The sequence below is a fragment of the Stegodyphus dumicola genome, chromosome 12, assembly GCF_044657685.1.
Source record: "Stegodyphus dumicola isolate Sdum_Otavi_A_Nest chromosome 12, ASM4465768v1".
In the NCBI taxonomy this organism is placed as follows: domain Eukaryota; kingdom Metazoa; phylum Arthropoda; class Arachnida; order Araneae; family Eresidae; genus Stegodyphus; species Stegodyphus dumicola.
In genome coordinates, this window is record NC_140779.1 from 76586109 (window position 1) to 76602727 (window position 16619).

The 16619-nt window shown below is 32.0% G+C and overlaps 1 protein-coding gene across 4 annotated transcripts in view; it reads right to left on the reverse strand.

The window, feature by feature from the left end:
* The window catches only part of LOC118192294 (uncharacterized), a 113677-nt gene that overhangs the window by 39941 nt on the left and 57117 nt on the right, over positions 1–16619 (reverse strand). For all 4 annotated transcript variants that reach the window (XM_085806602.1, XM_035363233.2, XM_035363241.2 and 1 more), the window contains 2 exons: positions 14798–14979; positions 3263–3359 (listed from right to left, as the gene is read on the reverse strand). In XM_085806602.1, the coding sequence (XP_085662728.1) occupies positions 3263–3359; positions 14798–14979 (279 nt within the window). The remainder of the gene's footprint in view (positions 1–3262; positions 3360–14797; positions 14980–16619) is intronic.

Below are 16619 nucleotides of genomic sequence, written 5' to 3' on the forward strand. Positions count from 1 at the left end.
TTTACTTGTGGAGTTTATCGTGCGGTTAATTTAGAATTAATTGAAAGCTTATCGACTAACGGATTTAGAAGATTCATAGCACGAAGAGGACGGCCTAGAGTAGCATACAGTGATAATGGCACAAATTTTGTAGGGGCAAGGAATTTACTCCGATCTGTTGACTGGAACCAAATTAGCAGAAGTTCTTCGATAATGAAAATTCAGTGGAAGTTAAATCCACCAACCGCAGCATGGTGGTGGACCGCGGCTGGTGGGAGAGACTGGTTCAGATGATCAAGAAATTATTGAGAAGAGTCCTGGGAAAAGCATTACTTTCATATGAAGAAATGTTAACTATCCTTGTGATGCAAAAGCAAATATCAACTCCAGACCATTAACATACGAGTCAGAAGATTCCACTGATTTATGTGCACTCCATCTATGTTTATTCAGGATGTGCGAACTGAAGGTGTTCCGGATCTGGACAGTTTGGATAAAATCAACTTATCAAAAAGATGGCGATACCACCAAAAGTTACATGTGGAATTTCATAAAAGATTTAGAGATGGTGTTGGTGGTGTATTTAATTATGGCAAAGCACACGAGGGCTATCTGCCTAAGGGGAGGGATGCCTTTCGTGGAGGACTTTCTAAGGGAAACTGGCTCGTATACACGTTACACACGGGGAAAACCACGAAAATGCCCATGCAGCCAGCCCGTTCGCGGGATTCGAACCTCGGACCGAACTACCAGTGTTCAGCGACTTTACCGCTCGGCCGCTGGTGGGCCAAGATTTAGAGATGAATATCTCGGTATGTTAGTACATCGACCAAAGACTGTACCTTCACGAACCATCAAGAAAGGTGATTTAGTGTTTGTAGAGGACGATAAAAGGAAAAGAACAGACTAGCCTATGGGTCGTGTGATCGAAATATACCCAGGAAAAGACAACAACATCAGAGTGGTGAAAGAAAAAAACATCTAGTGGTGAACTGTTAAGACCAGTTCAAAGAGTATTTCCAATGGAGACAGACAATAAAGAACCTATCTTTGAGCTTAAAACTACTGAATCATCCACATCTTCGAGAAATACTGGTAAAAGGAATCATTTAATAATTGATACCAAAAACTGTGAACTTGAAAATTCTGATAAAAACATTCAGTTTAGTAGATATGGCAGAAAAATTGTGAAACCAAAGAACTTTAATTAGTTTAATTTTGTTTTCAGTACAACTATTATTTGTTTTCTTTGTTCCCTTCTTTGAATTTAAATTTTGTATACAATTTGATTTTACAGTTTAGTGAATTAATAACTAATCTTTACTAGTATATCAGGAAAGAATTTTTTGCCTCTTGTTTAAAGAATGTAAGTTTGCAGAATATTAAGTACGTTTAAAATATTCAAGATATTTCTTACCCCTAGATAAAATTGTTGATTTTGGTAAGATTTAAATTACTCATATTCATATTTCAATTTTCATTTCACAATTGTTTTGATTTCTTCATAACTTGTCAAAAATCAAAAGGTGGGAGAAATGTTACAACTCGAACGTGAAATGAGCGAAAGTTTCTTTTCTGCCAGTGGCAACGAGGAGTCGAAAAACGAACTTGGAAGAGAGCAGTCGCTCGCTCGGTTTCTCTCGATAGAATTTGATATGAAGGGGGGATAATCCCCATCTTTTGATTTGAAATTAATCTCGAATTATGTATATATTGTTATATAAAAGATGTGTGTAAATAAAAGTCATTAGGACTTAATTGAAGTAGTGATTTGAATCGAATATAGAAATCGAAAGCTCTCCCAAATAGAACTATGGAATATAGAAATGACATATTTTATATTTTGAGATAAATAGTTTAAACACTTCAAGATTCTTGAAATGCACTGGAGAACAACTTAATGCATCTGTTAGTTGAAAAAGAAAGTTCCTTCAAAATCATCCAGTCAATATTCATGGCTGTGAGATCCCCAAGCTGAAGCCTGTACCAAAATGAAATGTGAAGTCCAGGGCTATAGATAAGCTCTGATGACAATTCAGATGCTACAAAGACACATGATGTAACTAGCAAGAAACATAACATTCCTATACAGCAGTGGTATCCAAACTTTATGGCAGTCTGATCCATAAAAATGCAAAGAACCCAAATCAGAAGGCCAACGATTAATTATATATCATCAATTAAATTTAAAAATAAAATTATCCTCCTTGAGACCCTACTATAAATTTTCATGAACCCAAATGGGGTTCCATTTCCAGCATTTAATGGTCTCGTCTGATCAACAGTTTTCACAGAAAAATTTCAGTTCAAATTCAGTTTTCAGTGGTCATTTTTCAGAGAAATTACAATACATTTATGTAAAACACTATATGGGAAAAATGGTCATGCAGCTAGTCTCTTTTGCTAACAGAAACTGAATCTGTGATGCAGTGTTCAACAATTAAACTGATAAGGTTACTAAGAAATTGAAAATTTATTATTCAAGCTCTTATTTATTCATTTTAACATATTTTACACACAATTTTAGCTTAAATCTAAAATATTTTAGATTCAGTTAAATGTATTTTATTACAATATAACAGAAAAGGAGTGTAAAGAAGAGAAACAATATAAAGCTGATTGATTTTTTTTATTAACAAAATATTGTTATTTAAAATTTCTCGATAGATTTATGACACAATCTTAAACTTTTCCAAAATTCATCAGGAAGTGAATATCTTATAATTGGGATTGTATTACTTTTAACATTTGCTAACAAATAAAATTTTTAAAAAGTATGCATGACAATACGACAACTTTACGAGTTAAATCTTTAGTCAACCTTCGAAGAATATAAAAATGGTTGCATTTCTCAATTAATTTGGTGGGGGGAAAAGTACTAAAACACGTACTCACACTTTATTTTTTAGATCCAATGGATGAAGCCATCTGTGGATTTAAAATGCACATAATACACCAGGAACTAAAATTATACAATAAAAAAGCAACAAAAAAATTAAAAAGCAGAGCACAAAATGAAAAGCTAAAAGTGTAACATAAATTGAAATAGACAATCATTAGAAATAAACGTATTAAATAAATAAAAAAAAAAAAAAAAAAAAGACGTTTAAGAACTAGCCACTTGAAAAATCAATAGACAGGGGGGAAAATTAAAATAATAGACAAACAAACAAAAAATAAAATTATTTTTTATTTAGTAATTTGAATACATATATAGACAAATTTTGCATTGAAATAGCTGAATATTTTGTATGGACAAGCTTATTTAAAAGTTTCTACTTACCTGAGTATAATAATAGATGGGGAAACCTGGACCTGTCTGATAATTTATAATGAAGTCTGGTATAGAGTCATTATTATAATAACCAACACCAGGTGTGCTGAAATTTGAAATTTTTTAAAATTATTTTTACTAATTATAATTATTAACAAATAACAACAACCACAATTTAATATCTGGCAACTAAAAAGACACAGACACACAATGTTAAAGACATCTCATATTTTAATAGGGTTTTTCTACCATTAATTTAAAATATAGTTGATAATTAATTTTAGCAAAGGATGTAAGGGTTCTCTCTGTAGGTGACAGTGAATTTAAGAAGTTCTTTCTAAAGGAAACTAGTTTATAGTTATACCTGGTATGGCAAAAATTCCACTATAATCAAGCACTCAATCCTTTGCTGGAATTTAGCCAAGATGCAACCTAAACTAGGCAGGAACAGTAGGGTAACAAAACAATGAGTTCATATCCTTTTCAAGAACATTAAATGCTCATAATTTAAGTCACAAATGCAACCTTTCGTTATATTAAACTAATGCACAATCGAGCATTTCTAAAGCATTACATTCCTGTTTCATTTTTACAAAATAAGCACCATTAGGCTATTGTTTTCTTATCATTTCAGTCTAGCACAACGTATTCTCAGTAAAAATGTTCCAAATATGAAATCTATTAAAAAATTTACAAACTTTATTTTTTATGATTTTTCCCACAACTTACAGATTATTTAACATTGTCTGTCGCCTTTGAATATTCTCTTGGATTCATGCATCACTCTCAGTATCATTTCCAATTTATGTAGCAAATCCAGTAATAATTTTTCTGAGATCACACACAGTTATCTTTGTAGATTTTCTTTAAGCTTTAACTGAAACTTCATCTTTTCAAGTTAATATCAGTTTTGGACAAAAGTAAAATTCTGTGAAACAAGATTAAGAGAACATAGAAGCCGAAGAAGCATAGCTCTTTGCACAAAAATCAAGAATGAATATCAGTACAAAAATTATCAATGAATTAAAGGAGATGAGTGCACTAGTTATTATTGTGATTGAAAAATTCAATATTTGCTTATCCACAGGTGTTATATATATATATATATATATATATATGTGTATTTTCTCTTATTAGTCTCAATACTTTAAGGTTAACCAATGATTCAATGTTTGCCCTTTTGTTAAAAATTCATCGTGTGTTAATACCCTAATGTGAAAAGGCAGTCACCATTAGTTTAACTTTTGATCTGATATGCCTCACTTTTCTCAGCCTTGGAGAAACTTTTTTTAATCCACTATGAATAGTGGGTTTTTGTTTCAATTTCAAAGACACAAACTCATATCTAATGATGAATGAGTCTTCTTTTCATAAAATCTTCATCCTTATATGCATGATTCAAAACGTGATAGCAAATTGCAACGTAAGACATGGGGCAAATTTACAGCAAATTGAAACTTTTCCAGTTTCTCAGTCAAATTGTGACAATATAATTCAACTGAACTGTTGCAATCATCAACAGTTTCTCATATAATCAACTGATGATTTGAATTCATGATTTTATGAATTTGAACCACATAAGTTTTGCCATTTAAGGTTAATGGACCTCTGAATGGAAATCATCATCAACTGATTGTCAGCCATCTTTGAAATGCTTAAACCATTCACTGCATACAACTTACCAATGATTATCATAAATTTATTTAAACATTTGATAGGTTTCTGTAAATTTCTTTCTAAGCTTAATTGAAAAACTTACTAAGCTTAAAATTTTTTGTTAACACACGGTTCATAAAATTTATCCATTTTGAAAAGCGCAGAATAGACACAACACATGCTTAAAAACAAAATTGTATAATATAGTGACTTAATCACAATTTAAATACATAGGAAATGAAAAGAATTTTGTCAGTGTAACAATATTTATCAGATATCACTGTAAGGAGTCCGTGACACTTAGCTGATAACTACTTAACCTATATGACATAGTACACAGGACATTAACTGAAACAGGCATTTAGCTGACTAGACACTTAGCTGATATGCACATATAACTGACAGACATTTAGCTAACAGGATACTTAGCCATAGCCAACACCATGTTTAACTGACAATGTGTACATGTAGACTAAAAGCATGCAACCTTTTAGTCAAATTTGTCCATAAATATCTGATAAAGGCTATTTCCAGAGTACACATTGAGAAAGTTAAGGGACAAGGTCCTACATTTTTGTTTTTATTTAATGCTAAAGAGCAGACACATATTTTAAAACTGGAAAGAAACGCAACCTTAGGTACTTACGTATTATCGCAACCAGGTTGGCGCGATTTGTAAGTTTGAGTAAAAACGTATGAATAGAAAGAAAATGTACATTTATTAATTACAGATAATTTTTAATACAGTTTTTTATATTATTTTGTTTTAAAATATAAAATAGCAATTAAACCCTTCCGATTTCGAATTTGAATAAGTTGCAGAATTATTTTTTCGGCGGAAATCTTTTGGCTATTGCTTTTAGCACTGATTGAAAACCGTTTTCGCCATTAACAGCTTGAGCTTGGCGCCATATAAATTCGATAAGGTATGAGTCAAGATGATGACGGGCTGTTCCTCTTTGTTTTTTGTTGCGCCATTTTGCCTCGCAGGCAGATCCCAAATACCCATAGTTAAAGTATTTCAGGGTATTCAATCTAACCAGAAAGAAAAATAATTTCTTTACGAAAAACTACGTATAACACGTAGAGTTGCCGTAAGTAGGGTGGCCAAATTTGGCGATTTATGCGAATTTTGGCCTGGTTGCATTAATACGTAAGTACCCAACCTTATTTTGGTGAAGATTTTGAAATCAATTCCAAGAGCAACTAGACATAGGAGCAAAACGATTTTATGTGGAAAGAAATGGGTGCAGCCAAGCAGAGCAAAAGTAATGTGATCTGCCGAGAAAAATTATAATGAAACACGAACAAGCTAAGATATTACAATTTTGAAAGCAGTAAAAAATCAGTATCATTAAATAAAGGACAAAAATTTTTGCTAACATGAAAAGGCTCAAGAAATCTAGTTAACAAACTGAAGAAGCTCTATGGATAATTTTTGTAGATCGAAAAGCAAAATCATGACTAAGCATCCACCTGTGATTAGCTATCAAAAATTTATTTATTTCTCTTTCCAAACATACAATCAATGTTCTCTGATGAGAAATTTCAGTGCTCTTTCAATCAAACCACATTTCACACCACAGTGAGAAAATGACATCAAAGTTGAATGTATGGAGAATCTGGTCAATTTCATAATTTATAGAAAGATTAAACAGTATTGTGGAAGCGTCGGTACGATTGATTTTAATGTCAAAATGTGCTTTATGGACATTTTGGGATACTTTTTAGTTGCTTATTATGTACTATACTTTTTTTCTTTTTCATAATGCATTTTTAACATAAATACTTATAAAATATGTTTTAAAATTTTCTTATTGTATACTAAAGATTCATAATTATACATGCAAGTGAAGAATTAAAATAAATGTAATATTTATCAAAACTGAGATAAATCCAAAATTGTCTAAATGCTTAATTTAATCAATGATTTTAAGACAAATACTTTAATCAAGTTTTCCAAACTTATAAAAATAAATTTATATAACCTGTATTTTTTGCAACTACCATATATACCAGCGTATAAGTCGATACCGCATATAAGTCGACCCCCCCCCCACTTTGACATAAAAAATTTGTAGAAAATAAGAAACCCGCGTATAAGTCGACTACCCACTTCTGAAATCGATCGAGAAACTTCGAAAAATGTTTTTTAAGTACTACATTTATTCAAAATCAACTGAGAAAAAAAAGTAAATCTACGATAAAAAATACCTTGGTAAATAAACAAAATCAAAATCCTTCAACGTCCGATTCATGGTCAGATTCGCCAAACATTTCATAGAACTCTTCTGTTGTCATTGGCTTGTCATCATACATATTTTCAGTCTCGAATTCTGTATTGTTACAATCACTACTAGAGCCTTCGTCGTCATTTTCACTTTCAAAAACAGCATCATCTTCCGTACCGTCTAATTCGTTGCTAATACAACATTTATTAAATGATTTTACAATCATTTCAGAGGGTATTTCGTTCCAAGCATCTTTAACCCACTGAGCAATTAATGTAATATCGAGCTTTTTCATGTTACCTCCCTTTGTAAATGTTGGTCGACCGGAACTAATCCACTCTGCCCAATATTTTCTAACATTTACTTTGAAGGGCTTATTGAGGCAGACATCTAGGGGGTGAAGGACGGATGTCAATCCTCCCAGAATTACGGCCACAGTCGTTTTTAGGTGTTTTGTCACTTCTTCAGAAAAGTGTCCACGAAAAGAATCGTATACTAAAAGAGAAGGTTTTTTAAAAGCTGCTCCCGGTCTTTTATCCCACACATTTTTAAGCCAATCGACTGCTCCATCAGTATCCATCCATCCCTTTTCATGGGCGCAAACCCTTGGTTTAATCGAAACTTACCCTAGTTAAAGTATAAAACTCTGTGATTAGTTTGTCACATAATTTAAGTCATGAAATTACTTCAAGTAAGTGACTTATTTGATACGTCGTCCAATTTGAGTGTGGGAAGAAAACAACTGCATTATATAAAGAAATTTTTGAACTTCCGATTCTTTTAATTTTTTATGGCCCTGCGTATAAGTCGACCCCCACTTTGAAGTCTTTTTTTTTTTGTCCAAAATATCTTGACTTATACGCGGGTATATACGGTAATATATTTTCAGTTTGTTAAAAGGCTGATAGCTGCAAATTAGAGCTATTTATTTTAACAAATTGCTCTGTCATGACTGCAAAATGTAATGGTAATGTAACAGCGAATCAAGTAAACTTTAGAATTCTTTTTCCGTAAAAACTCATAAATATAATTTTATATTCAGTGTTATTTTGCAGTATTTCCTAATATGTAGCATTACATTTTTCACTTGTAGCCCACGCCTCATATTTCATTAAATTCATTATGGGTACAGCTGGCCTCATATTTCATTAAAAAACTTCATTATTTATAACAGAAAAACCTATTTACACAATGTCTTAAGAACATTATGTCTGATCAGCCTGCAGGCATGTTTTGATTTCACAAACATGTGTAAGATCTCACTCTTTTCACTATCACTCAAGTGACCTGGTCTTAGTAGGATGCCTGAAGACTTCTTGCACATGCGTGAAGAATAACAGCACAGAGAAGGCTGTAAATGGCCCTTTTATTCTAAAATTCTTTAACAAAAGCCTCATACTTTGTGCTCACAATACCACCAACTACTTGCAGTAAAGAACTTAAGGATAATTTAACAATAAATTCAAAATGGTAAATAGTAGTACTAGACTATACAATTCACTTAAAGCTAACAGGCTGACTCAACAACCTTCACCAGCAACAGATTTAATAAAAGGCTACAATGCAGAGCTGAAAGTAAAATTAACAGCTGAGGACAGAATAGCAACATGCGCTAACTAAATAAATCCTGCTCTGCCTAATTTCCTCATTTAACCTCTTTAAATACTCTCTCTGGCGAGAAAATGCAAGGGGAATAAAAAGTTCACAAAAGATACCAAAATTAAAATTACTGGTTCTTCAAACTAAGGGAAACAATACATATGGTTGGCACTTATTTAGGTGGCTTTCATTTTCGGGTAGAGGAAATTACTAATGTAACATCTAATGTCCTTTTTACTATTACATATATCGTGCTCCCAAAATTTGCTTTTCAGAATACTTGCTTTCTAAGAAACTATTTGAAATCAGTTTCAATTGAGAGAGGATTTTCATTCACAGACAATGATGAAGCCTTTCAAAAATGTTCCTCTTGCTATCATAAATGACCTTCAGCTATTAAAAATAATCCTCACAATCTTGTCATCATAACATTTCATCTTTCTTTAAATTACAAAATTGTCTGGACTCTCCACAAAGTCAGTTTTCAGATAATGTTTGCAGCCATTAATAAATTTCTTCATAAAGATTTCATCCCTGATTTTAAATCTCATGGAATTTTAGCTCAATATGATTTATCATATATACTGTGAAATTTTAGCTTAATGCCGTTTGTCATGTCAATATGGTTTGGCATATCAACCAAAATGAAATAGTACTGAATTTTCTCATCAGGGAATATGAATCCTATGTACGAAAAGGATAAATAAATAAAATTTTGTTAGCTAATCACAATTGGACACTTAATCATAATTTTGACTTTGGATCTACAAAAATTATCCGAAAAGCTTCTTCAGTTAGTAAACTAGATGTATATGAACCTTTTCACATTAATGAAAATTTTTCTTCCTTAGTTAATGACATTAAATTTTCAACACTTTCAAACTTCTAATATCTTAGATTTTTATGTTTCATTGCTATTTTCACTGATCGATTACATCTTCTTTCATTTGTTCCACTCATATCTTTTCACATAAAATAATTTCACTCGTATGTCTAATTGCTCTTGAAACCAATTTCAAATTTCCACCAAAAAATAAGGCCACTTTTCTGCCCGATTTTAAAATGTATAGACTCTAGAATGAAATAAAGAGAAAAATGTAGCATTTTTCCATAAACCTTTTTCAATACATTCTTTGGAAATAGCCTTTTGTCAGATAATATGGACAAATTTTACTAAAACATTTTTCCGTACATTTTTATCTACATGGATGCATTATCAGCTAAACATGTCTGTCAAATGTGCTGTTAGTTGAATGTCTTGTCAGCTGCATGTGTTGTCGCCTATACATCTGTTTCAGCTAAATATGTCACGGAGGCTAAATGTCCTTGGCTAAAGGTTTTGCCGGATAAACAATCTTATCAGCTAAGTTTTCCTGTTGGCTAATTGTCCACAACCACACTGTAAAATTATATTGATGTGCTATTAAAAAATTAGAAACTTTTTTGAATGGATCTTGTAAGATGAAAAAATGAATCAATTGATTCTTCAAGCACTTTCGGTACTTTACATTTAAAACCATACCACATATTTTTGGCACATATTGACAAATTTCAACTTCTTTCTTTCCCCACACTTTGGCTTGATATTATTTTTATTTTTTCCTTCCCCTTTTACAAAACTTATGTTGGTTCCTCCACCCCTTTATTTCTATTGATTTCATCCCTGAAAGCCTTTTCCATAAGAATAAATAAAAGGAGAAACACAAAGAGAGAAAAATTTTTAAAAAATTAAGTTAAATGAATTAAAAATAAAGTTAAATGAATTAAAATGGTTAAATTAAATTATATTATTAAATGGTTATTAAATTATTATTAAATGGTTATTAAATGATAAAATAAAATATGCAAAACTAAACTAAAAAAATAGCAGTAACTAATAAACATTACACTAAAATGTAATCATATAAGACTAAACAGGTATAAACTTAAAAATGGCATTTTGCTGTTACATTTGTCATTTCTCCTTTGAAAAGCATGTGATGACAGATGAATTCAATTAAATAAAAGTCTAAATGTTGGTCTTCAGTGCCTCTTCGGATTTTATTGCACCATTTTGTAATAACCCATAAGTGCTCAATAAATTGTGGAAGACAGCATCCAGGTCAAAGAAATAACAAGAGTGATCTAGTGTGAAATATTTAAATCCCTAACAGCAAAATATATTGTAGTTAAAAAGGAAAATAATAATAATAATAACAAGCAACCTCATTAAGTAGATGTAAAACAAGGTTGTGTGAGTAACGGTTATAAAAATAATTACTGCCAGCACTGATGCAATTGTGTTTTACATCTAATACATCTAATCTTAGGAAAGAAGCTAAATCAAACTGGCAGTGCTTGGTGCTACAAGAATAGATCCCCCCCCCAAAAAAAAGCATCCAGTGGTTTGGTTTTAACAAAGAAATATCAATATTTTTCCCCTAAATTTTTCTTTTGCTCGAATTTTACTCACATTGGAATCTTTTAATCTACTGAGCTGGCAACTTAGTGATTGCAGATTTTGTTGATAGATGGTTTTAGCAAATTCTTTTGTTTTCTCAACCTAACCTATATTATTTTCTTGTTGTTTGGACTTCACTTCTAATAATAAGATAATTATTGCATCAATTTCGTTTTGTTTCTATCCCAGTTTAAAAATGGAATAACAAAATGCACATTTCAAACATACTTTATTGTACGATTTTCAAAACACAGGAAAGCATCACAAACATACAAGAAGTTACCTGCCATACATGGGAGTGAAGCTTTCAAAGAAAGGCAGTATCAAGATTGGTTTGCCAAAATTCTTTCTGGTAATTTTTTACTCAAAAAGGCACAACGATCTGACTGTCTAGTTAAAGTTGATGAGAGCCATATCAAGGCCATTATTGATTCAGATTGTTATAGCACAACACATGAGATTGCAAAGAAGGTCAATGTATCGCATACATGCATTCAAATAGTAAAACATCTTGCCAATGTAAAGAAACTCGCTTTATGGATTTCTCATTAATAAAGGAAATTCATTTGACACAATGCATTAGCATCTACAATTCACTTCTCAAATGTAATGAAATTAATCCATTTTTGAAATGATCAGGTTACTGGCTATGAAAAGTGGATAGTTTAACAAAGGTAATCAAAAAAAGATCATAGGTGAAGCAGAATGAGCCAGCCCAGACAATATCAGAAGCTGAAATTCACTAAAAAAAGTAAATTTGCTGTCAGTTTGGTGGGATTATAAAGGGATTCTACATGCTAAACGCTTAAACACACGCACAAAAAAAGTTAATTCAAACACAGACATTCACCAACTCACCAAGATGAGCAATGCAGTTCAAGAAAAGCAGCCAGAATTGGCAAATCATAAGAATGTTGTTTTCCAACATGATAATGCAAAGCTCCACACATATTTGGTCACTCGCCAAAAATTATTGGAACTAGGCTCAGATATGTTTTCACACCCACCATACAGCCCTGACCTTGCATCTTCAGATTTCCATTTATTTCGTTCCATGCAGAAATCCTTAAATGGTAAAATTTTTAATGAAGCTGATAATGTAGAATCTCATTTAATTCAATTTTTTTGTTGACAAAATCAGAAATTTTATGAACATGGAATTATGACACTGCCTGAAAGACAACAAAAGGTCGTTGACAAAAACATATAATACCTGATTTAATAAAGTTATATTTACAGCTGGAAATTTTGAATTCTCCTGCTTACTCAAAATCTACTTCATTGCCAACCTAATAAAGTGAAATTCTATGAAATAACATTCATAACAACATTAAATGCTAAAACTGTTATAGTTTGCATTAAACAATATGTAACACAATTTTTACTTAAAAATTATTCTTTGCATAATTTTCACTCGTGGTTTGCACAAATCAAAACAACTGCTGAGCAACTGCCACTGCTATGATAATGTTCTTTTCTGTGTACTACTTATTTAATCTAAAAGGATAAAATTACTGGGATTTGGAGAGTTTTTAAAGGGCAAAAAAAAAATTCTTAAAATAAACAAAAAATTCAGAAAATCAATAAAACTTCATTGGGAAGTATTAAAAAAATTAAGCAATAATAGTAATATATTTATCAAATACAATTTTTAGTCATGTTGGATTTTTAATAAAAATTCTCCATTAAAAAAAAAGATAAGCTTTTTAACCCCTTAATGCACCAATAAAAATTCAAAAAGTGGTTTTTTTTTAGCTAATTGTTTTACTAATTATATTAACTCAATCTCATTCTTTAACTCAAAACTGTAGCAGATATATTATGTTGTATTCATATTTGAAAAAAAAAATCTTAAAATGTATTTAATTGTTATGTGCAAATGATATAATTTGGTGTACTTGAGTAAACTTGTTTGAGTGCATTAAGAGGTTAATATCTATATACAGTACAAAGTCTTTAATCCGGATGTCCATAATCCGTACCTCAAAGCAACAAACTTTCTATGCATGCATAAACGCATAATGCATTTACGCATGCACAGAAAATTTGTAGCTTTGAAGTCTGGATTATAGATCATTCGCGTTTATGCATGCGATTAATACCTTTATGCATGCACATAATACGTTTACGCATGCCCATTTAATGTATAACTGACGGTATAAGCTAGGCTAAAATTATCTAATTATCTATTTCAGTTAATGTTGCAGATAGCATTGTTCCTTAATCTTCTAATTGGATCCAGCTTATTATTTTTTTGCAGACTGTTAGAGCAATTTTATAAAAATTAAGCTTGAACTTTCGATTATGTCAAAAAGAGTTTCCGATTCTGGAGCTGCCAAGGGATCTACAAAGTGAAAGCATGTTTCGATGTCCATCAAACAAAAAATGGATAAAGGCATATCCTTTGTTTCTCTAACCATTCCGAAATCTGTTTATGGAAGTTGATCTGTCAGCACTATCCTCATCTTCAGGGCAGATGTTTTTATTTTATTCAGCTTATAATTCCTTACTAAATGTAGTATTTCATCTGTATGCACTCCGTATGTAGTACGTACTCCGTCTTTGATATGATTTAAATCAAATTCCTCATCATTATAAATATCACGAATACACATCAAATAATTTTCTGGTTTCAATTTTCTAATTTCGACTATGCGTAATGTATGCTTTACACATACGCACACTAAAAGAAATGTTTAATAAAGTAAACAAATAAATATTAAGCACTTTTTTTTGTAAATTTTGATGCCCTTTAGATCATAACTGCTCTTTATTTCATAAATTATGGTTTCATATTTTTAATTTTGATACCCTTTAGATCATAACTGCTCTTTATTTCATTAATTATGGTTTCATATTTTTAATTTTATAATTTCTGCATGCCATCTTACCAGATTTAAATTGATGATCTATAATCCGGAAAAACCCCTAATCCGGAATCGTCGAAGTCCAGGCAAGTCCGGATTAAAGACTTTGTACTGTATTATAATGCACAAGCGTAAATTTGGAATAAGAAAATATTTCAATTTTAAAACTAGAGTGTTTGCTTTTCCATTTAATTTTTTAATGAATATGTAATATTATTAAATGACTTATTTTGCTATACAGATAATTTAGATTTAAAGATTTTTATTAAATGTGTAATTCTGATATATAATAATCAAGATACTCTACAAAGCAGAATTCAGATGAAAGATTTTATGTTATACAGATTAGCAATAATTGTTTTTCCCCTTCCCCTATGTATTACTTAACCCAGGGGTTCACAACCGGTGGTACGTGTACCATTGATAGTACACAAAGAAACAAAGTATTTTTAACTATTAAATTCAAAAATTAAAACCCCAACACCCTGATGAGCTTTTTCTCTAACATTTGTAAATTTACGCGATCTGAGCTTTGTTTAAGAGTGGTGGTGATGGTAGAAATACTTTGTAGTGGTGGTACTAAAGGTTTTCAATTTTTGTTAAGATGGTATGTGTTAGTAAAAAGGTTGAGAATCACTGACTTAACCGAAATTAAAACTTCACTGAAATAAGATTAGAAATATTACTTTTCAGGTGTTAACAGAAGAAATTAAAAGAATTCTGAAGGTTCCTAAAAGGAAAAAATAATTACCTGTATGATTCTGAAGATGGCTGATGGTATTCCCACAAGTGAGCAAATGTCAGACCATCAAACGCTATGACAGTAGAGTTGAATATAGCCATGACAATATCAGAAATTCCATCCCCAGTCAAATCGACAAGAACTGGGGGTGTCATGATACCTTTGAAATTATCTGTGTATATTTTTTCAGCCTAGAAGTATAATATTAAAAAAAGCTGAAATATTCATTAACAGATAACTAAATATTACATCATATTTCATAAATCTGGGAAAGCAAAAATTAAAATAAATTAAAGCTTAAATATTTTATTTTATGACTTAGCTACTGAATTCAAGAACATTTAAATGCCACATACATAGAATTTTCACTGATGCAAGTGTGCTGCTGATTTTTCACTTTTCAATTTTAATTGATAAGTATATACATTGAAGAGGAAAACATTATAACCACCTACTCAATAATAATGTATTGTGTGACCTTTGGCCTGCAAAACAGCTGCTAATCCCCTTGGCAAGGATGCCACAACTCCTTGGTAGATGACTGTAGACAGGTTGTACCAAATGTCTAAGCAGTGGTCACACAAAGTTGAGATATTCCGAGATTGTGGTGTCTGAATTATCAGCTGCTGCTACATGACATCCCAAATGTGCTCTATTAAGTTAAGATCTGGTGAGTTAGGTGGCCAGGACATTAACTGAAAAACATCCTTATGCTCCTCGAGCCACTCCAACACAATTCGAACCTTGTGACATGGGCCATTGTCCTGCTGAAATATTCCATTTCCAGTTGGGAAGACAGATGCCACGTAAAGGTACAACTGATCAGCAAATACGTTCAGATAATCTGCTGCTTTCATAGTATGTTCTACCACAACTAAGGGTCCCACAGCCACCCATGAGAATGTCTCCCAAAGCATAATACCACCACCACCAGCCTGCGTATGACCTGCTGTACGAGGGGGGGAACAAATGTTCACCTGTAAGACAGGGTACTCTGATACGACCATCGACATAATTAACAAGAAATCGTGATTCATCCGACCAGGCAACTAACTGTCCTCCACTTATCCAGTGGTCCAGTCTGGATGTCCCTGGGCCCCCTGGTAGGCATAGTTGACAATGAAGCTTGATAAACAGAAGCATGCAAATGGGATGTCTGTTGAGCAGTTTCATATTCAACAGTGTCCGCTGAACTGTGTGTTCTTAAACACTTGCAATTGGGACAGTCTCCAACATCCTTCTTATTTGATGATGCATGGATGTCCAATAAGGTGTCTACTGTTGGTTTCACAGTAATTTATCCATCCTGCATAAATAATAACAATGGCAGATCATGAACAACCTACCAGTCGTGTAGTTTTGGAGATACTTGTTCCAAGTCTTTGAGCCATTACAATCTGTCAATCTGTCAAATTCACTTGGATCAATAGCCTTTCCCATCACTTATAAAAGTAAGTGCAAGAATGATTCCTTACCTTCTCTAGCAGCAGTTACATGCTGTTCTCACTTAATCACATGCCCTCCATGTCATCTAGATGAGTTCTTTGAAAAATGTGGGGATGGTCATAACATGTTGGCTCATAGTGTATGCAATTTTAGATAGTAAATAGTATATTCAATTGTCTCAGCTTTCACAGTACTCCAATTAATGTTTCTACTTTTTTGTTCTTCTTGACATTATTTCAACTCAGATGGAACTGGCCTATCAAAAAGTATTGACTTCTCCAAATTGTTTTCTATTTCTAGACTTATTGCCTTGCTTTAATTTTTTTAGACCTCATAACACTTTTAGAGCCCTTTTTCCTTCATGCTAATACATGTCCTTTCATTA